The following is a 21,850-nucleotide window of genomic DNA, read 5'->3' as shown; positions in this document are numbered from 1 at the left end:
AGTTTTCTCTTACACTCTAGGGTAGGAAGCAGAAATGGGAGATGATCTGAGTATTCTGCTCTTGCCACCAAATAGCACTTTGCTTTCAGATGCAATCTCAGTTACAGCGACATTCTTTTCCTGTTCCTAAGTTTTTCCACTGGTATGGAGAGGCTTTTCCTCCTGCTGTTTGACTACTGTGAGAGCACGTTTGGCCTTTGTTTATGTATTGAATAGCTAACGGGTACCATGCAGTCAGCTAGGACGTGTGCATATTATCCTTTCTCCTAAAACCTCTCTTGGAGGAGGGAAATGGAACACTAAGATTGTTGCAGATCCTACCTCCAGTGTCACCTCATCTCATCTGCTACAGTATCAAGTAACAGGTATGGTTGGTATGGATTGCAGGAGACCATGTATGATTTAAGGCATTCCCTTTTCAAGAGTGTTTCTTACCATTTCAGCATTTATGCTTCCAGCATACTGTGGATTGAATTTCCCTTTACCTTTGTTTTTTGAGATTGCCCAGTAGAGAAGACAGGCAAACTTCAGGCTTCATTTCAATTAATCTGGTGTGGTTTTATGCTCTGGAATTGAAATCCATCTTGGAGCTTCCTCCTTCAAAGGCAGGTCATTCTGAGACCAAAATCAGTATTTAGGTCAGCTCCCTCTGTTCGTTTTAGGGTGTTTTGGAACTGGATGATAATAATAACATTTTTTAAAGAAAAAAGGAAATGAGCCAGGACAAACAGAGGTTTGGTAATGAACGTTGAAGTAGCATGAAAGTGATTGGTATTCTGCAAATGACCCCTGTTTAGCAGCTTTTTGGAGCTGTGTGCAGTGGGAGATAGCTTGTAGAATTCCAGCTTTTAATGGGGGCTTTTTTTTCAGGTCAGAAATTCTTAATAATACAGAGCTGGTGCTTCAGAGCCTTATGCTAGCAAACCTGACACTAGGGAGTAATATCATTGGCTTTCATGAGCCTATTTACTGTAATAAGGATTACAGACATAAGTAAAACTTGCAGGTTTGGGCCCACAAAATTAAAAGAAAAGCCTTTTCACACCCTGAAACTGCATCAAAATTCAATTTCACCAGGAAAAAAAAATCCTTCTGATCTAGTCCCTGGAATGTGACATTTCATGGGTGTAATAAGGTTACAAACAGATTATAAATTGAAACCCTATAAATCCTTATTGTACTGTACCAAAGCTTCTACTTTGCATAATACTCTTATTCCTGACTGTTCTTTGTTTTACAAGCTCAAAACTGTTCATTTCCTCTCATAATAGGGACCAGGGAGCCAAAAGCACTGTGTAAAATCCAAAGGTAATTATCTGAGTCAAAGAACCTGAATGCCAGAGTTCACAAACTTCTGAACTTTTCTAAATGGTGTTGTTTGCACAGTGAGACCTCCCTCCTTTTTAAACATGTTGCAAAAATTGCACATTCTTTCTGTCAAATGATAATGGTAAAAAATTCCAGTGTAGATTTAGTTCATGGTTTTCATTTGTGTAGTTCTGCCTGTAGGTCCATAGCAGATGACAGACAAGTTTTCTCACCATATCTTGAGCAAGTGGGGGTGTTTGAATCTCAGGATTACAAGTACTGTGAATCTCTGTACCTGAGTACACTGCTGGTGCTGATTTTGTGTCTAGCAAGTGTCTTCCTCCAGACCAGCATTTCAGTATTTGGACATATTTGTAGGTCTGCTAAAATATCACCCCTCTGCAAAAAGCAATTAAGCAGCTCACCTGTGAACCAAAATAAATTACCCGAATTAGCAGATCACAGGCTCATTTATTCCAGGCTTCCCCTAAAGGTGAGGATCCTCAGAGGGATTGGATGAGAATGAGATGGATTTGTGGGTGAGCTCTCAAGGGCCACTTGGAGCATCAGAGCAATGAGGGAAAACAGCACAAAGAGGGGTTTGATTGTAGGAAGATCAGAGAGTCTAGGAAAGGATTGATAAATAAGAGAGCAGGGAAAATGTATGGAGGGCCACAGTTGTGAGAGACCAGAGGATGATTACAAGATACTTGGCAGGTAAGATGGTGATGGAGAGAGGCAAATGATCACCACTCTTGGCAAGTTCTGTCAGCTGCTGCAGTGAGCCTGGGCTGGGGAGGGAGTGAGGAAAGGACTTTCAGGCCCATGAGAAAGGTCAGTTTTAGAGGATTGTCATGCTGTTAAAGGCTGGAGGTCTGGAGCACAGGGAGCAAGCTGATTTGAAGGGACAAAGAGAAAAAACTGTCCTATGGAGATTTTCTGTGAAAGAGCCTCCATGGTGCCTGAGTGTCCACGCAGCAGGAGGTAAAAGGAGGTGCTGTGGTAAAGTGATTGATCCAGCCTTGAGGTTTTTGTATCAAATGGAAAGCCTGTGTCACACACTCAAGTTTCATCCCCCTCGTGGCTGTGGAGGTTTAACCACATAATGCACTCTGTAATGTTTACAGAGAGATTTGGCCATGAATTACTTGAACGCATTAAATTTTGTCCTGTTACTTCTTTCTCTTTCAAGAGAGAGCACACATGGCACCCACTGAACTCTTTTGATACCATTTCACAGAGCAAGGCATGTGCTTGCTTCTGGCACAGGTGTGTGTTTTATCAATGGCTACGGAGCTGCACTAGGAACATTAACTCTTGCAGATTTTTTGCAGTCGTATGTTGCCAAGCACATCTGCTCTGGTCATGCATCCTGTGCCCCATAACAACTTTAAAGAAATGGCAATAAAGTTTCAGGAAAAGAGCTGTCATCTTTTACAGGCAATGGATGTCTGTTTTACAATGGCAATGGTGCATAATTTTGAACATACGTGATTTTATGTGGCTTTCTGACTGATTTCAAGACAAAAAGATTGGGATTATCTTCCTTGTGTTCCAGTTTGAACTACTGAGTTTCTGTATGGCTAGCATTTTCTGTGGGCCCATTACGGAACAGATGCAGATTTCATCCCTGTGCTGTGATCACATAAAAACTGGAGATTTTTTTTTGGTGGTACCTTAGTGGGAATAATGTCATTCGCTGAGTAATGCAGCCATCTAGTGGCACAATGATAGAAGTACGGCAGTGTGGAATGATTTCTACAAGAGAGTGTCTGGGAGGATGAGTCGGGTAGCCCCTATCGGAAAAAAGACTGAAAGTCCAGGTGTAGTTTTCTTTTCTTTTGTTTTCTAAAGTCGTGCAAAAATATTCAAACAGTTAAGCCTTAAAAAAAAAAAAAAAATCAATTTTGAGGCTGACCCTACTTCACCTGCCTGTTTCCACTCAAACACAGAGAGAATGAAATCCAGTTTAAAATTATTTAATTTAATGAGCTAGATCTTACTGAAAGAAACAGAGCAAGCTAATTTTGTGGAAAAGTAGAAGGTACCCAGCCCTGTCCTGCTTCTGGATACACTCAAATGGATGGCACTGACCACAGAAAGACATGCCTGTGAGGCAGCAGGGCTGGGGCAGCTGTCACTCCCACACACATTCAGACAGAGCCAGACTGGGCAATGGCAAAACCTGGCTTGATGTATGCTTCAGTACTCAGAGTTTATATTCACAGTGTGTAGGGGTTTATTTCCACTGCCATGACCTGTACATTTATGGAACCAAATATGTTTACTGAAAGAAAATATGGGTAACAGGGAGTGAGTTGAAATTTGGGGTGGAAACTTGATTTAGCAGTTGTATTGTTTTTTCGGGTTGGAGGATATGTTTCTAAAGGCCCGATTTTGTAAACCTTGTTTATGTTGAGCAGCACTTAAGTGAGCACTTCTCTGCTCTGCAAAGCAGTACCCAGTGTGAATCACCCAGTGCATGAGATTATCCAGGATCCATTTATCAGCTTGTATCCCTGGGGCCTGATCCAAAGTCTGTTGATCTCAGTAGAAAAAAATCCATGAGCCTTAGTGACTTCCAGTAGGATCTGTAATTTGAACCCTGTGGTCACTTGGAAGTGCAGATTATCTTATTCTTTCAGTACCACAAGGACGTGGTTCACAACTGAATCTCTAGTGCTTTTCCAGTGTGAAATTGCAATAATTGTATTTCTGTTAAGCTGTAACCTCTGTTCCACCTGAACAGCATATCAACAATGACCACATACACGGTGAGAAGAAAGAGTTTGTGTGCCGATGGCTGGACTGTTCCCGGGAGCAGAAACCTTTCAAAGCCCAATATATGCTGGTGGTCCACATGAGGAGACATACAGGGGAAAAGCCACACAAATGCACTGTAAGTAAAGGGGCCTGAGCTCCAGGCTTGTACAGGGAAGCTGGGGCTGTGAGGAGAACAAAAAGAGCAGGACGAGTGCTGCATTCTCTGAGCTCTTGTCTGTCAGACTCTCGTGGAGAGGAGACTGCCATGTCTGTTTTGTTATCCAGCACAGATGACAAAAGCTTCAGGAGAGGATGATTTGGCCCACTTCATGAAGTTTAAAGTAAAGAAGCCCTAAAAGGCATTATTAAACAGGGCTCAGTTTGCTTAATTATTTAAAGGCACTTTCTCTTACAGAGCTTGATATTACTGCTGGCCACCAGCCTCCTGGTGGCTTTGCAATGGATTTCAGTCTTAGTCAAAGTAGGCAAACACTATGCTCTCCTGTAAGAAAAGATTTACATACTGCTGAAAGCATTTTAACTTGAGCTGTGGTGGAGTTTGCTTGGGTTAAATTAAAACCCTCCCAATCAAACCTACATTAGACAAGGTTATGAGGGCTTGGAAAACTTCTAAACTTCTATAAGTCCACTTCTACTGTTTCCTGCAAGTCCAAAGATTAAAACTAAACCAGACTTATTTCTCATCTGCAGTTTGAAGGTTGTACAAAGGCCTACTCCAGACTAGAAAACTTGAAAACGCACTTGAGATCTCACACTGGAGAGAAACCGTATGTGTGCGAACATGAAGGCTGCAACAAAGCTTTCTCCAATGCATCTGACAGGGCCAAGCACCAAAACAGGACTCATTCCAATGAGGTAAGTAAGCACAGCTTCAGAAGATTAATATAATTCATTGTTGAACAGACTTTCAGTGTGGTCATAGCAATCTATTACAGACAACAGGCACAGCAACCCTCGGCAACCTGAAAGGAATGTAAGATCTGGATGACTCTTACAGCACAGTATGTCATACAGACCTGGCATTTTATTATGTGTAAGAGAGTTTTGAGTGAGGGAGTCTAATGGAAACACATGGATTAATTTGGGACAGATCCTGTTCTCCCTGTAAAATTAGGATTATTTTTTCCTCTGATGCTGGAAGGGCTCGTTGAGTGCCTGAACCCATCCCCATGCCTGTGTTGGCACCAGGTATCTGCTGGGATGCAGCTTCGGACAGCCAGCATACTTCAGGGTGCTGCAGACAGCCAGTTTCTGCATTTGAAATCATGGGCTGCCTTTTAAGTTCTGAGTTAATGCCTTCTCTTCTCTGGCCTCTTTCACTCTTTCTTTCCATCTTGAGCTGACCTCATGGACTACACAGGATGGCCAGGGTATCAGACCCAGTCAGCATGGGTTTAGGAGGGGTAGGTCCTGATCTCCTTTTTGTGTCCTTTTATGACCTGCCTGGTGGATGCAGGAAAGGCTGTGGGTGTTGTCTATTTGGACTTCAGCAAGGCCTTTGACACTGTCTCCCACAGCACACTCCTGGAAAAGCTGGCAGCCCATGGTTTGGACAGGAGCACTCTGTGCTGGGTTAGGAACTGGCTGGGTGGTTGGGCCCAGAGAGTGGTGGTGAATGGTGCTGCATCCAGCTGGGGGCCCATCACCAGTGGTGTTCCTCAGGGGTCTGTGCTGGGGCCAGTCCTGTTCAATATTTTTATTGATGACATGGATGAAGGTATTGAGTCTTTCATTCGTAAATTTGTGAATGACACTAAGCTGGGAGTGTATGTTAATCTGTTGGAAGGTGGGAGGGCTCTGCAGAGAGACCTGGAACAGTTGGATGGATGGGCAGAGTCCAATGGGATGAAGTTTAATAAGTCCAAGTACCGAGTCCTGCATTTTGGTAACAATAACCCCCTGCAATGTCATAGGCTGGGGACAGTGCCCAGGCAGAAAGGGACCTGGGGGTGCTGGTGACAGCAGCTGGACATGAGCCAGCCCTGTGCCCTGGTGGCCAAGAAGGCCAATGGCCCCTGGCCTGGATCAGGAATGATGTGGCCAGCAGGAGCAGGGAGATCATTCTTCCCCTGCACTCAGCACTGGTGAGGCCACACCTGGAGTGCTGTGTCCAGTTCTGGGCCCTCAGTTCAGGAAGGACCTTGAGATGCTTGAGCGCGTCCAGAGGAGGCAATGAGGCTGGTGAGGGCCTTGGAACACAAGCCCTATGAGGAACAACTGAGGGAGCTGGGGTTGTTTAGCCTGGAGAAACAGAGACTCAGAGGTGACCTTATCCCTCTCTACAACTGCCTGAAAGGTGGCTGTAGTCAGGTTGGGGTTGGTCTCTTTTTCCAAGCAGCAACGAGAGGACTCAGTCTTAAGCTGTATCAAGGGAAATATAGGTTGCATATTAAGGAAAAGTTTGTTATGGAAAGAGTGATAAAGTACTGGAATGGTCTGTCTGGGGAGGTGGTGGAGTCACCATCCCTGGATGTGTTTAAAAAGCAGATGGGATATGGCACTTGGTGCCATGGTTTAGTTGGGGTATTAGGTATTGGGTAATTGAGGTATTAGGGCATGGGTTGATCTTGAAGGTCTCTTCCAAACTAGTAATTCTGTGATTCTGTTATTCTGGGACTAGGGATGCAGCAGAGGAACTACAACTTTTCTCAAGGAAACCAGCTGTGGCAGTCACAGCTGTTTTCCAAACACTCAGCATAACTTCTTGTTACTGTGTTTCCTGTTACTGCTTCCTGCTTTTTCAGGAAGCACACCATCTTCATGCATTGTCCATGTTTTATTACCCTATTTCAAGTTGCACAGAGAGTCACATGATCTCAGTCTCACAACTCAGAATCAAATCTCCTCTCCTTGACACGTCCCTGAACTGCTTCACCTCTAGCCTAAACCTGGAAGTACTGGGAGGGTGGGATGTACCATAGCAGCTATATCCATTTCTACACAGCTTGGATCTTTCTTTAACTGGTATTGGGTAGTCGCAGGCATACACAATGGCCAGCAGGGATGCTCCAGGGAGCATTCATCTTCTTCCAGTCCCTACCCTGCAGCATCTCGTTAGTCACAAGGGAAGCAGAGGGCATTGCACATCCCTGAGTTTCCTCATCCCCCCTGTGTTTTCAGCAGCCCAAGCAATAATGGCACTGAAGCCCTGCAGTGATTTAGTGAATGGTCACCAAGGTAGAAGGAAGTTCACCGAGTCTTGCCAATAGCTGCCTGAGCTTTCTTTTCTCATACACTGAACTAATCTGTGTGCTGCCTAGTTGATGATTTAGATCTTCTCTTACTTAGCAATGTGACCTGCCCTGTGTTAAGATCAGAATTTGTGTCTAACAGTAAGTCAACCAGAGAAATTTTATGCTGCATATGATTTCTGATAGGTGCAGCCACAGGGGCAAATGAAATGTTTCCTTCACCATTACGTCACACCAAAACAGGCTAATCTTCTAGGGCAACCTATACTGGTGGAATGATGTGAATACCATGAAAAACAGACCAAATTCAGCAGTTTGCAGTGCCATTTTGGTTTTCAGGAGGTAACCTACAGAGAACTTTAAAAGCAGCTGACATCTCTTGATTACGATATACCTTACTCATGTAGAGGAGAACTAAGGGACTTGTACTTCCGTAGCAACTTGAGAAAACCTGCCTCGGTAGATCAACATTGTCTCTAAACTGCTCATTTTTACTCCTATTCAAGTAAGTGGGAGGGTTTTTTCCACTGATGTCAGTGGAAGCAATCTCAGGCCTTAGACAGCTATGGCAAAGCTGTATTTGTCCAAGGCTCCACAGTGCCATGTGTAAGCAGACACAAAACCCCTCTGAGAAACTCTGCATGAGGGTCTCTTTCTATTTTTTGAAGGCTAGTATAAAAAAAAAACCAAACCTTTAAAACAGTACTTTCTTGGAAACAATTCAGTAATAAAAGTGTGTGAACAATACTTTGCTTCCCAGGGCAATTAAAGGATTTAGGAAGTGCTCAGCTCTTCTTTTTAATACCCTCATAATACAAGAACAAAGGCTATGTTAATTTGTAAGACAGTAAATTTACTTTATTCTACATTGCTTAGTGAGCTATAGAAATTCACAGATAAAGGAAGTGGTTTCTAAAAAAATGAGTGATGAGTTATGCTGGTAGCAGTAATAATAGTGCATCTATTTCTGCAACATGAAAATGTTCATGGCACTGTATCTTATGCTTTGACTGGTGATCTGAAGGAGCCAGGAAAAAAAATGCTTCCTTGGTTAATTCTGCCTGAACAAATGGCCCAGCACCTTTTGAAGTGGGTTGTTTCTCTCAGTGTCAAGTAGTAGGTATTAGGCCTATGGGGAACACTCTCAAACTGCTGAGGGCAAGGGACAGGGTTGAAAACTAGACCAGTCTTCATAAGTGGCCATAGCTCGGTTGACTCTTCTGCTAAGCTAAGTGAAAGCCGTGCTAGTTGGTAGCCGTGAGAGACTCTTCCCTCAATCAACTGTGCAGCACTAATTGCTACTTTCTGAACCAAGGGGAGCTAATGGTTTTGACTGGGTACAGTCACTGTTCAATAGGACAAGGGGTGATAGCTTTAAACTGGAAGAGGGTAGATTTAGATTAGTTAAAAGGAAGAAATTATTTACTGTGAGAGTAGTGAGGCACTGGTAGAGGTTTCCCAGAGAAGATGTGGATGCTTCATTCAAGCAGTGTTCAAGTGCTCCATTGTTCAAGTCCAGGTTTGAATGTGGCTTTTACCAAGGGGTCCTTGCCCATGTTGGGAGGGGAGTGGATAATTAGATAATCTTTAAGGTCCCTTCCAACCCAAACCATTCTATGATTCAGTTGTTAAAGAGACCATAAATTAGGTAAAAAATTCGCTGTGAAAGCATTTAACTGCAACACCAGCTGTGCTCCAAGGAGTTCTTCAGGAGTCCCACATGGAATTGAATCTAATATAGGTGTTTTTTGTGTCTTGTCAGAAACCATATGTTTGCAAGATACCGGGCTGCACGAAGCGCTACACAGACCCCAGCTCTCTCCGGAAGCACGTGAAGACCGTGCATGGCCCGGAGGCACATGTCACCAAGAAGCAGCGGGGAGACATCCACCCACGGCCTCCGCCACCAAGAGACCCAGGCAGCCACTCTCAGACCCGGTCACCAGGCCATCAGACTCAGGGTGCAATTGGTGAGCAGAAGGACCTCAGCAACACTACCTCAAAGCGTGAAGAATGCCTCCAAGTGAAAGCGGTCAAGTCAGAAAAACCAATGGTATGCAATACACCGTGCCACTCCCTTTGTCCTTTTCTTCCTTCCTTAATAATCCCTGTATGAAAATCTCAAGTCTGTAACCTCTAGCTCACAAGGTTTGGTTTTGTGAGGTCTTTTTCTGTGTTTACATGGTAAAATGTTTTTAAAGCCTAATAGCAAATAAAAAGATGACATCTAGTATGTGTAATATGGAGTAAGCATGGTGCTGGCAGCTGCCACAATAATTGTTTCTCTTAAAAAAGCTCCATCTTCTGGAATAAGCATAATATAAAAAAATCAGAATTGAAAAAAATAACACGTTTTTTCCACTCTTCTGTTTCCAGAAGAAAGATGGCGAATCTGAATTTTTCAGGCTGAAAGCCAGAAAAAGAAAAAAACCAAACTAAACCACAAGAAATCCAAATTACTAAAATGATGGTATTGATGATGATCATTTTTGGAGAACCTAGGGAAACAATCAGATTTTAAGGGCTTGAGGCTTTTGGGTTATGGATCAAACTGAAGCAGGATGAATTGAGTTTCTTAAACAGCAGATGGGCATCTTTTTAATAACATCTCTGTTGTGATGTGACCTCTTATGCTTATTGATGCTTAACTCAACCTGCTCCAAGTTTAACTAAATCAACAGTCTGCAAGTCTTTTCTCTGGTTTACCTTAACGTATTGCATTAAGCTATTGAAAGGACTGTATTCCATTTTTTGAGATGCTGTCTTAAATATACAGGTTCTTTTATTTGCCTGAATTTCATGTGCCATCTGCCCTCTTCACAAGGGTTAATTCAAAGGCAGCCACTCCATCCTCTTCCCCATCTGGGTCTATGATTCATCTGTATCCAGCCCCTGGGGAATACAAATATGAGCCCTCCAAATTCTGCTCATACTGTTAATCATGGTGCAATTCAAAGTGATTACTCACTGAAATATGAGTTACTGCTATGTTGTGCCTAAGGCTTATGCTCAAACTGTTCAGTATTAATACTGAATTAAAGAACTTTGAAGGGCTGACAGTAAACTCCTGCTGAAGTTTAAAGGAAGTCCTCTGCCATCTTTGCTGATAACTACCTTAGTTTACAAAGGAGCAAAGTCTCTTTTGCTTTGCTAGGTAAACATGTAGCATTATTGAGGCATGTTGAACACAGTTCTAACAGGAAAATTTGTGTAAGAGGGGTACTAATGCCTATAGCTTACATAGTATTAAATATTTTTCATGGAAAAGTATATTTTAAAAATAATTCTGTTTCTTGTTTTTCATTGCATGTATGAATTAAGGTATATTTTCTGGTTTTCAACTAATCCAATGTCTTTTCTGTCTAATGCTCTTAAATGTCTTATTCTAACTTCCTAAGGACAGTGGGTAATAAGGTGAGGGCATTTTAACTTCTCTGCTGTTTTTCTTATTGCAACATTATTTATGTTTTTATTTTAGTCTTCTGCCTGTTGTTCAATAATTCCTTTATTTAGTAATGTGCAATCCATCAAGCACATTCCCAGTTGTAATGTTGTGAGCATTTTGCAACACTTGACATGTGAAAAATCTGGCTTATATTGGTGAAACATCTTCAGAAATGTCTTTGTACTTTCCCCTCTAGATGACACATCCATTTTTCTTCTGTATTGCACATCTAGAAATATATGTCCTGCATAATACAGTTCTTATTTCTGTACCCTACCTCACTGTGATCTTGACATGTGCTACAAGAACAGGTTTCTGATCACTATTACTCTTCTTCCATATGGCATGGAGCTATTGTCCAGAAGCCCAAACTTTCTTCTGTATAACAACTGTTATTTCTATTCTTGTCACCAAATCTGCTGTGGCCAGGATTTGGAAATGAACTTGCTCAGTGTGGCCTCATAAATTCTAAGTATCATCATTCAAGTTGGAAATAATAAAATAGTTATTGAATCTCAAATGGACTCCTTAAGGGCATGAAACTACAGTAGTGCAATGAATCTGAGTCTTCATTCATTGATGTTTAAAGTGAGAGTTGTCCCTGCCACTTCAGAAATTCAAGACAGCATTTTTCAGTAAAATGTACATAAAGATCACAGAGTGGCAGAAAAAAAACAAAACCAAAAAACAAAACCACATCAGAAACCCTAAAAGTTAAATACTTACATGAAACTGTTCTTGTGAGCAAAATGATACTGCATGCCCCACTGATTTGTGATCACACTGATAGAACCTTACAGTGAGATATTAAATCCAGAGACTTCTGTCTGTCTTTGTTTTGTCTGTCAGTTTGTCAATTTTCCCATTCTTTTGCGAGAACTTCATAAAATGTCTGAAAAGTAAATCAAGCCTGTGTTTCCCCACAGCAAGAGTTCTGCTAGAGCAGCAGGGAACACTCCCTGTTAAGAAAGAAGATGCTATTGTGGCATATTTATATCCCTTCAGATTACCAGCCTGTATTGTCTACTTAAATTCTTGCACTTCAAATCTTAAATTCTAATGAAACAAAGGATTTGATTCAGTAGATCATCACCTTCTTGATTCAGGTCAGAGGTGGTGTAAGTTAGGTGGTATAAGAGGTATAAGAGGAGGTGTAAGTTAGACCTGAGTGCTGCCAGGGTCATGAGATGCTGATAATATGATACAGTATTTTTTGCACTGATGCTTTGTCCCTGTTTTATTACATGCCAACATTTCAGGCCAACCACTGCTTGTAACAATGAGCCTTAAGCCTGGAAAATGCTTACATTCTTTAGCCACAAGTCTAATTAAAAAAACCCGAATTCCAATGTTGTTGGAGTCTTGTTTGTTTGTTTGCAAGCCTAGCAGTGTAAACTAATACCTTGTAACATGGCTGAATTCTGGTTTGGTTTTTCTGAGCTGCAGCTTCAGTTGGGAACAGCACATTAAGCAAAGTATGGTATCCATCCATAGATGCTCACAAATGGCTTGAAGTGATAGAAGTAACTCGGGGAATAATTCCGATAAGTGTCTTATGGAGATATATTGAATACCATCAGCAACATGTGAAAGGGGACTTTAGTCTTGTGCTTTACAGTGCCATTCACTGCAGTTGAAGCCAATATCTAGAAAGCCTCTTTATGAATGATCACTGTTATCATTTAATGCTGAACGTTTCTGTACCTATATCTTCGGCTCCATTTAGACCTTCATTTAGCACAAATACTCTGGTTAACATTGTTTGCTTAATCCTCACACTCTTTTGTCTCTTACTTCCCTCCAACAGACATCTCAGCCAAGCCCTGGTGGTCAGTCTACATGCAGCAGCGAACAGTCCCCCATCAGCAACTATTCCAACAATGGGTTCGAGCTTACTCTGACCGGTGGTGGTAGTGTAGGAGACCTCAGTGTCATCGATGAAACCCCAATCATGGACTCTACCATTTCCACAGCCACCACAGCACTTGGCTTACAGGCCAGGAGGAATATGACAGGGACCAAATGGATGGAGCAAGTGAAATTAGAAAGGTTGAAACAAGTTAATGGAATGCTTCCAAGACTGAACCCCGTTCCACCTTCCAAAGCCCCGACCTTGCCGCCTCTCATAGGAAATGGTGAGATAGACGTAATAAGAGTGATAACGCTTTTTGTCCCTTATCTTGCTGCTTCCTAGCTCAATCGTGCAACTCTTGCAGGAGTTGCACAGTTTAGGGAACTCAGCAGCTGTGAAATGGTTTGTAAATTGTTCACTTTCTGTTTGTGCCCTCATTGCAAGTCCTTCTACCCACCCTCTGAGAAGTCTGTTAGTCCCGTTGTTTTACAGAACAAGGGTTAGCAGGGGAGCCATGAATCACATTTTAAATATCCCCTACAGTTAAAGGTTTTGACCCAAGATCATCAAAATTCTGTCCTGTTTCGAGGCAAGGCAGAAGAAGTAAATACCTGTGAATTTATTGTATGGAAGTCTTTCTATTGAGGCCCTTGCAAGGCAGCCTTTGCAGCAATGTGGTGGGCTTCCCTTTAAATAACCTGTTCCCACACATAGAAGGAATCATATGTACAGATGCTGCTGCTGCAAAGAGCAAATATCCATGAATGGGAGCAAGGCAAGGTTGAACTCTGAAGATCCCCAGTTGTTTTCCTCCAAAGAACTGCTCACGACCAAATTGGATGTTGCTGCTGCCCCTATTTTGCCTACAGCATGCCTGTAGGTTTCTGGGCTCCACCCAGCAGTGGAGGTTTTCTGAGACCCATTCAGTCAAAACAAACTATGTAAAATTAAGACATTTATCCTGTTTATTAAAACCAAACCAAAACAAGGAAACCAGCAAAGATGTTTTGCAGTTGTTAGGAGTTATTTCAAGAATATTTCAAGAAGTCTAAGAAATGACCTTGAATAGCCTCCAATTTGTATATTTTGCCATTCCATGCAAATGCCTGTTCAATTATATTTTGCCTATAAAAAGCTCCCTTACGAATGTGTCCTCCTGGCACATGAGCTGCACTGCAGGCTGGAGCACTGCACCAGCTGATGACAGTTTGTGGCTATGGGCTATAAATTTTCTGCTGGGATTCACACTGAAATGTTACCCTTGAGTCTCTGAATTAGCTTTTAACCTAAGGACACAGTTTTTATCCCTACTTCTTTCAAGAAAGAGCACTGCTATGATTGGGTGTGATGATGTTCTTTCTCTATACTCCACTGAGTTCTTTACTGTGTGTTTTCCACACCAGTTTCTGGATAATACCTCTTTGTTTAACTGTGAATTTTACCTGCAGGTACCCAGTCAAACAGCAGCTGCAGTGTCGGAGGATCCATGACTATTCTGCCAAACAGGAATGAACTCTCAAGTACAGACATCACTGTGTTGAACATGCTGAACAGGAGGGACAGCAATACTAGCACAATCAGTTCAGCTTACCTGAGCAGCCGCAGGTCCTCTGGAATCTCACCTTGCTTCTCCAGCCGGAGGTCCAGCGATGCCTCCCAGGCAGAGGGAAGACCGCAGAACGTGAGCGTTGCAGACTCCTACGACCCCATCTCGACGGATGCCTCCCGGCGCTCCAGTGAAGCGAGCCAGTGTGATGACCTGCCAAGTCTTCTCAGCCTCACCCCGGCCCAGCAATACAGGCTGAAAGCTAAATATGCAGCAGCTACTGGTGGACCCCCACCAACTCCACTGCCTAACATGGAGAGGATGAGCCTCAAGACAAGGATGGCACTCTTGGGTGACTGCAGGGAGTCTGGAGTATCTCCACTGCCTCCAGTGAATGTCCCTCGAAGATGTAGTGATGGTGGGGCAAATGGTTACAGCAGGAGGCATTTTCTGTCTCACGAAGCTTTAGGAAATGGGACAAGGAGAGCCAGTGATCCAGTCAGAATGGCCTCTGACAATCTCTCTGTCCCAAGAGTCCAGCGTTTCAACAGTCTTAATAGCTTTAACCCTCCTGCTTTGCCTCCATCCATGGAAAAGCGCAACCTTGTTCTTCAGAACTACACCCGTTCTGAGGGTGGCGTCTTCCGCAGCTTCAGCTCCCCCTGTCCTCCAAGCATCAGCGAGAACGTCGCCCTGGAGGCTGCTACCATGGAAGCAGGTAGCAGTCTGAATGATGAGGATCTCCTGCCAGATGACGTCGTCCAGTATCTGAATTCCCAGAACCAGGGCACGTACGACCATTTGTTGAACAATGTCCTAGACAGCAACAAAATGCATCACAGCTCAGTTTCAGGAAACAACAACCCCAGCAACTTTGACCAAGCCCCTCCACTGAGCAGTCAGCAGGCGGGTCCCGAGGCAAATAAGAGTGACTTGCCCATTCAGTGGAATGAAGTAAGCTCAGGAAGTTCTGACTTATCTCCTTCAAAGCTGAAATGTGGTCAGCGGTCAGCAGTGCAGCAGGCTCGGGCCTTCAGATTTTATAACAATATGATGGTTCAGCAGCAGAACCTGGAGAGAAGCAACATGGCCCAGCAGAATGGCTATCAGAACCTGGTGGAGAACAACACTTCCTACAGTTTACAGCAAAACGTGACTCTTGGCAGCGGAGCTGGGAATTCTTTCAGCATGCATTCCAACAAGCCTTACAGTGAAAGCATGGGCAGGCAAGCGATGATGGCTGGGGTGACAGACAATTCCTGTGGCATGGCAGTGCAAGGGCAGAAGCTAAGAATCAGCAACATGCCAGTGAATGGGAACCAGCAAAATTTCAGCCATCCCCTGGCATCCAGTGATCAAACCACCAGTATGGCAAACGGGATGCAGGACAGGAACATGATGGAACAGGAATATTTGCAAAGCCAGCCAGCTGGAGATGGTGTTCATTACCAGGGAGTCAATCACTCTGGTCAAATGATGCTAGGGCAGGTTAGTCCTACCTCACAAGGCAGCCTGTATCAAGGGCCGCAGAGCTGTCCACTGGTGTCTCACACCATTGGTAGCCAGCCTTCAGGCTTGTCAGCGGCCAAAAGTTACCAGTCATGCTCTAATTACAGCAGCAACAGACGGCAAAACGTGTTGAGAAACAACCTGTCCCAGCAGCAAAGACAAGTAGATGATGGCAACCAGACGTACAGGGTAAACACCATTAAGATGGAAATGCAAGGTCAATCACAGCAGTTCTGCTCTAACATGCAGAATTACTCTGGTCAGTTATATGACCAAACCATGGGCTTTAGCCACCAAGCTATGAAAACAGGTTCTTTCTTTGGTTCAGAAGCCAGCTGCCTGCTGCAGGGGACTGCAACTGAAAACTCATCTGAGCTTCTTTCCCCGGGGGCTAACCAAGTGTCAAGCACAGTTGACAGCATTGACAACAACAGTCTAGAGGGTGTGCAGATAGATTTTGATGCTATCATAGATGATGGGGACCATGTCAGCTTAATTTCGGGAGCCCTGAGCCCAAGTATCATTCAAAATGTCTCCCGCAATTCCTCACGCCTCACCACTCCCCGAGCATCTCTTACATTCCCAGCTATGCCTGTAAGCACAACCAACATGGCTATTGGGGACATGAGCTCTTTGTTGACCTCACTTGCAGAAGAAAGCAAGTTTCTTGCTGTTATGCAATAGACATAAAAAACAAAAACACTTAGGAGATAACAGATGGAAAAAAAAGACTCATATTTTTTAGTTGTGTATGTATTTTAGCAATCTCATCTCACCTAAATGGGATGTGTTTCAAGTATATTCCTTTTATGGAATAAGGACTCTGAAAACCCTAAAGTGTTCTAGGGAGAAACTGTCTTCCATTTCAGTTTTGAATCAGTATTGCTACGCCCATTCCATCCCTTTCTCTCTTTCCTCTCTCTCTCCCCCTCTCTCACTCTTTTTGAATGTCTGTATGCTTCTTTTTTTTTTTCTTTTGTTTTTTAATTGTAAACCAATGTAAACGTGTGAAGTGCATGTTGCTTTTGTTTTGTTTTTTTGTTTTGTTTTGGAGTTTTTTTGGTAAAGAAAGGCCTGATGAAATGACTTGATAATTTTCTGTTACTCAAATGAAGCTAGACCTTGTAGAACTGTTGCAACTTTTCCCCTTGAACCTATAACCAGGCACAATGTGAAGTGAGCATACAGCAATGAAATCATCTCTGGATGCACTGGACACATCACACTGAGGTGGAAAACCAGTTTAGAAATGCACTGCCATGGTACCCCTGGGCTGCAGTTTCAGGGGCAAGGAGCACAAAATGTTGGGAGGTTCAAGCAAATAAGAAATGTAAAAACCATCAGCCGTTTGATCTCTAGTGAAAGCTTAAGGTTGTTGTAAATGCACACAGAGATAGCTGTCACTGCCTTGAATAACGATACTGAGATTGTGTCATGTTCAACCTGTTTCAGAGGAAGGAGAGGACCAGAAAACTGTTTGTAGTCCAACTCTCATCTTTTGCAGTATTTGGTATTCTGGTTTTCAGCCTTCGTTTTTAAATGACTGGATAGCAAAATTATGGGGGTGTGTAGTGACTCGGCTAGTCTATATTCTTCTCATTGCATACCACATTTGTGGAGATATGATCAGGGTCTTTGCAGTATTTCATGCAGTGAAATAACAAAATAGCAGTATTTTGTACTGGGGATTTTTTTTTTTTTTTAATGCAAATTATTTAGGTGTAACTTGCTGAGCCACTTGTTCTTATTTGCTGGTAAAACTTTGTGTACGTCCCCTTTATCCCAGACAGCTCCATGGATACATACAGCTTCAAAAACATCATGGGCATGTCATGTAAAAGAAGCAGAAAATGAATGGCTGGCCCAGCTCTCAGACTAGCCAAATAAATCAAAGCAGTTGCAAGCAATCTGATAAACTTAAATGTTTTTTCCACTGTGTCCAGGCTTTACAAAATTAAGAAATTTAAACTGCCATTAAAAAAAGCCAAGAAACAAGGGGAACAGCAAGTATTCAGAGATCACAGACTATTCAGATCTGGAATTATTATCAGGTCCAACTCTTCAGTGAATGGCCTGTGTGAGGATCAAACCCACAACTTTGATGCTATTAGCACCATGCTCTAACCAGCTGAGTTGTCTGGCAACTAATCAAAGCTCAGAAAGACCAACCCAGCTTCTTTCTCTCTCTCTTGGTGACACCATGTGCATTTAATTTCAAAGCAAACCAGTGGTTCAATGCCCAGGGTCCGTTATACCGGCAAAAAACTGAAACCAAGGCACTGTGATCATGAAGCTGGTGGAGGTGAGTGGCATTTGCTCTGTGAACACAGGCTTGGTTTTGGCTCTGCTGGGCTCTGTGTCTGCACCCCTGAACACACAGTGCTCCTGGGTGAACAGGCTGCTGTGGGGAACAAGCACAAGACCACAGTTTAAGTTCACCCACTCCTAGAAGCTGCATGGAGTTCCAGCCCTTGCAGACTTCTCAGTTAAGTCCCAAAAGTGAATGAAGTCCTACTACAGGATGTAAATTGTGCAGGCATTTACAGTCATGTATTTGATGTCTGTAAGGAGCTGATGTTATAGTAGACATACAGTGAGAAGAGAGAGTGTAGTCAGTTTTGAAATACAGATAAACTTTAGCCCAGTCAAAATCAGAAGATGACTTCTGTAGGCTAGAAAACCATTGCATTTTTTTCAGTTGTAAAAGAAAAGGTGAAATACCAGCTGATTGAGGACATGGCATTTGAGGAAATGTGTAGGAATGAAATATCCGTGAATCTGTCAGATAACACTGGTCTGTTAACAGCTGTTAAAGTCTGAGGATGAATCTATAAATCAGTAGGAAAACATCACAGGAATCTGGTGCAGGGGCCATATTTGAGCTTATCACCACACATACCAAGAGATTTGCACTCAGCTGGAATGTCAGAAATCAAGACAAATGTAGATAACCTACCTGTTTTATCATGATCTAGCTCCTGTCTTTCTTTGTATCTTTAGCGAGTATTTCTTTCTTACCCTGTCCCATGCACACATATTCACTCATCCTACACTTTTCTCTTTGCTAGCTTCCCTTCCAGCCTCCCTGCCCCTGACCAGCTACCACAACCCACCTGCAGTGGTCCTTGGGCTGCACGGGCAGTTGGGCACAGCTCACCATGGCAAGTGGCCGTGGCAGCAGAAGGAAGCTGCTCCCTATTGCCCTCTCATTGCCCAAAGGCCCTGTTGAGACCTACTGCCTGTACACAACCATTGTCCCTGCCCTGCTGCTGGGACAAGAAGGGATGCATCCCACTGGGCAGGTTCCCAGGGACAGGGATGTTCCAAGGGCTGTGCTGTGCATTGCAGCGTGGGGATACAGCTCATGGCCCTGCAGAGAAGCAGCAGTATAGGCATGAGGAAAGGCTGTGCTGGACAAGTTTCAGATAGTTCTCAGTAACCAATCCTGGCTATTTATTAAAGCCATCAATTACATGTTTATAAACAATTTCAACAGGGAGACTTACGACCAGCCTGGGAGTAGGTGGCTTGGGAGAAAAGTCTTTTATTGTTATGGAGCCAATACATTAAAAAACCCCCAGACATCCCAAACTATTTTTTAAACTCAGTTTTCCAGTTCATAATTGTATCTGCTGGTACAATTGATGCTGGGAAGCTATTAACAGATGTGATCCATCAGAGCTTAGAAGGAGCCATTCATATTGCTCCAGGCTAAAAGAGACTGTTTGAGTAGCCAGTTTGCCTTCCTGGATTTGACAAACCTTCGTCACTCACTTAGCCTTGTTTTGGGCCAACAGTGTGTCTTGGCAGAAACCACATGCTCAAGAAAGGCATCCCATTTGATTTGGCAAAGTTGAAGAATCAGAGACTCCACTGTGTCCTTGGAGAGTCTGTGCAAATGATTTATCATTTTCACCATTAAATGTATGTGCCACTTACGTTCATGTGTCACTTTCCAGCTTTAATGTTTTCTCACACTTTTCTGTTTTATACTCAAGAGCCTGGTTTTGGTACCTGTGAGGGTAGCAATACATTGTAGCCCAGCTGTCTGGGTTTTGGTTCTGTTTTGATAAGGTGGACTGGTCTCTCTGAGCATGGCACTATTACACTGGACACCAGCTTTCACTTCTCAACATGTGGCAGTCTGGGGAAGGTCCCATCAACACTGGTGGGATGAGTTTACTAGCACCCCTCTACTCTTCCAGTTACAGAGTCAAAGCTTGCTTTTGTGTATGTGGCACATCAGTTGATTTTTGCATAGCTGTTGGAAACACACTGATCACCCAAGAGTATAAGAAAATGCAGAAAATGTTGTGAATGTTCTATTTTTAAAGCATTGCAGCGTAAGTCTAAATTGCCATTTCTTGTAATGGCTCTGTGAGGGTCTTCCATATCCATTACTGTTGGCCTTGAGCACATCAGTAACATTCAGCCTGCCTGAAGCATGTGTGTTTCTCCAGACAGTTTCACTTTCCACGAAGTGGAAGTTGCCAGTGAAGGGTTTATCTGTCAGTTACACCTAGGTAAAGATAAGGTGTGTTTGCATGAAAGTCAGTGGGCTTCCACATGGGCTTTGCTGGGGAGTACAATGGTCCCTCACATCCACATGACAGATGATGTTGTTCTCTCCTTGGAGAATGGCCCCAAATGGTGCGTGCATTAAGATGCTGGCTGCCTGTTGACTTCCCATCACTGCTTCCCCTCAGTGAGATGGCTGGTCAGCTCACCCATGCCTATCCTGCTGTGGCTTGTCCACCTGGACAGCAGTGTTTATATTCCCACAATGTATGTGCCTTATTTTGCGTTGACCCTGTAAAAGAGAGGGACCAGGATGTGTTGCCAAATTTTCCTGATGAGGCTGTACTCGCCATTGAGTTAATAGCACATACCACTGTTAATAGTGTCTGAAACGTCTTGTAAACCTCTGGTATTCATGTATTATTGTCCTTGGATTGGTGGAATGTCTCCTATGGAACAGTTACTGTTGTCAGTCCTGCAGATGTGTAAGATAAAAAAGTGTTGCTTTTTTTTTTTAATTTTTTAATTTTTTTTTTATAAAGCTTGTAATCCTTTTTTTTAAAAAAGAAAAAAGAGAATGTGTAAATACATTTATGTACGGTAGGAATAGTGTTCAGCTGTAACAGACCTTAGTGGTCTTCATTTGATAAACCTGCAGTTATGATCTGATGTTTCTCAAGCCTTAGGTTGATCTGAAGGGTCTGTAGCACTGTGTACATATGAACTGTACTTCTGCTTTCAGAACCACTTAGCTTTTTTGTAACAAAGAAAAAAAAAATGTTTCTTACAATGTCAATAAAAACAAAAGCCTTTGTACTTAAGTTCTTAGCTTTCAGCTTCTAAAGTATCTCCTTGGGGGAGGGAGTTATTTTTTAATACATCTGAAAAGCCTGGTTGCAATCAGTGCTTGTATCACTTCCACTCAGAGCTGCTTTCCTCTTTCTGCTTCCCAGCCTGTTGCTTCACTCCATTCACAGTTTAAATACAGATGGGAAAACAAAACAGGGTGTTTACCTTCTTGCTAAAGAAAAACGGCTGTCAGGTGGTGGGGGGAAAAATAAATGAAAATGTGTTGTTACACAGACAGATAAAGTGTTTGAAGGGAGGAAAGAGACTGACCTGGTTAACTCTGCTGCAGGAGGAGTCAGTTCAGAGGCCAAAGCCGAGCCGTGCTAAACTCCGGGCTGATCTATGGGGGCTGTTTCATCCCTTGCTTGCCAAGGGTGTCTCACAAAGGCTTGCCCACCCATGAAGAAGCGTAGGAAGGAGGAAGAGAAGTTCCCCTGGCTGTGTTAATCAGTAGATGTCCACTCAGGTGGGTTACAGTGTGATCTGCAAAGAACTAGACGCAGTTATCTTCAAAGCTGGGCATATTTAATGAGTGTTCCTGTTGAGCACAGTTGTTACGGATGGTGTCAAGTTAGTGGTGGCTTACAGTATAGAAAATGTTGTAGCGCTGCTTGGTCTTAAGGTGTTGTCTGAGCTGTTCTCATTTCTCTTTTGTTACCATTGCTGGCAAGACCCAGAGTGCTCTACTGAGCTATCAGAGCTCAGCTTCTGCTGTAGTCCTTCATCAGCTAAAATAGGTGAGCTGTTTCCCAAGTGGTGGGAGGTAACTGCATTATTTGCTCATGTTAACTTCTTTTTTTGTGTGTGTGTCCTGTTTTGTTTTGTTGCTCACCATTTTTATCATTTGG

The 21,850-nt window shown here is 43.1% G+C and overlaps 1 protein-coding gene across 5 annotated transcripts in view; it reads left to right on the top strand.

Annotated features, from left to right (window-relative positions):
• GLI3 (GLI family zinc finger 3) overlaps nucleotides 1–20,882 on the top strand; it is a 206,183-nt gene extending 185,301 nt beyond the window's left edge. For all 5 annotated transcript variants that reach the window (XM_014258681.2, XM_005529928.3, XM_088056135.1 and 2 more), the window contains 5 exons: nucleotides 4,058–4,207; nucleotides 4,783–4,947; nucleotides 9,046–9,336; nucleotides 12,536–12,863; nucleotides 14,029–20,882. In XM_014258681.2, coding sequence (XP_014114156.1) covers nucleotides 4,058–4,207; nucleotides 4,783–4,947; nucleotides 9,046–9,336; nucleotides 12,536–12,863; nucleotides 14,029–16,319 — 3,225 coding nt within the window. In that variant the 3' untranslated portion in view covers nucleotides 16,320–20,882. The remainder of the gene's footprint in view (nucleotides 1–4,057; nucleotides 4,208–4,782; nucleotides 4,948–9,045; nucleotides 9,337–12,535; nucleotides 12,864–14,028) is intronic.
• The last annotated feature ends 968 nt before the right edge of the window (nucleotides 20,883–21,850 follow it).

Source organism: Pseudopodoces humilis, chromosome 1 (genome assembly GCF_049639895.1).
Source record: "Pseudopodoces humilis isolate 2021_Gansu_Grassland_sample_001 chromosome 1, ASM4963989v1, whole genome shotgun sequence".
Classification (NCBI taxonomy): domain Eukaryota; kingdom Metazoa; phylum Chordata; class Aves; order Passeriformes; family Paridae; genus Pseudopodoces; species Pseudopodoces humilis.
The sequence above is the reverse complement of the archived record's forward strand: the minus strand, read 5'-3'. Positions and strand labels throughout refer to the sequence as shown.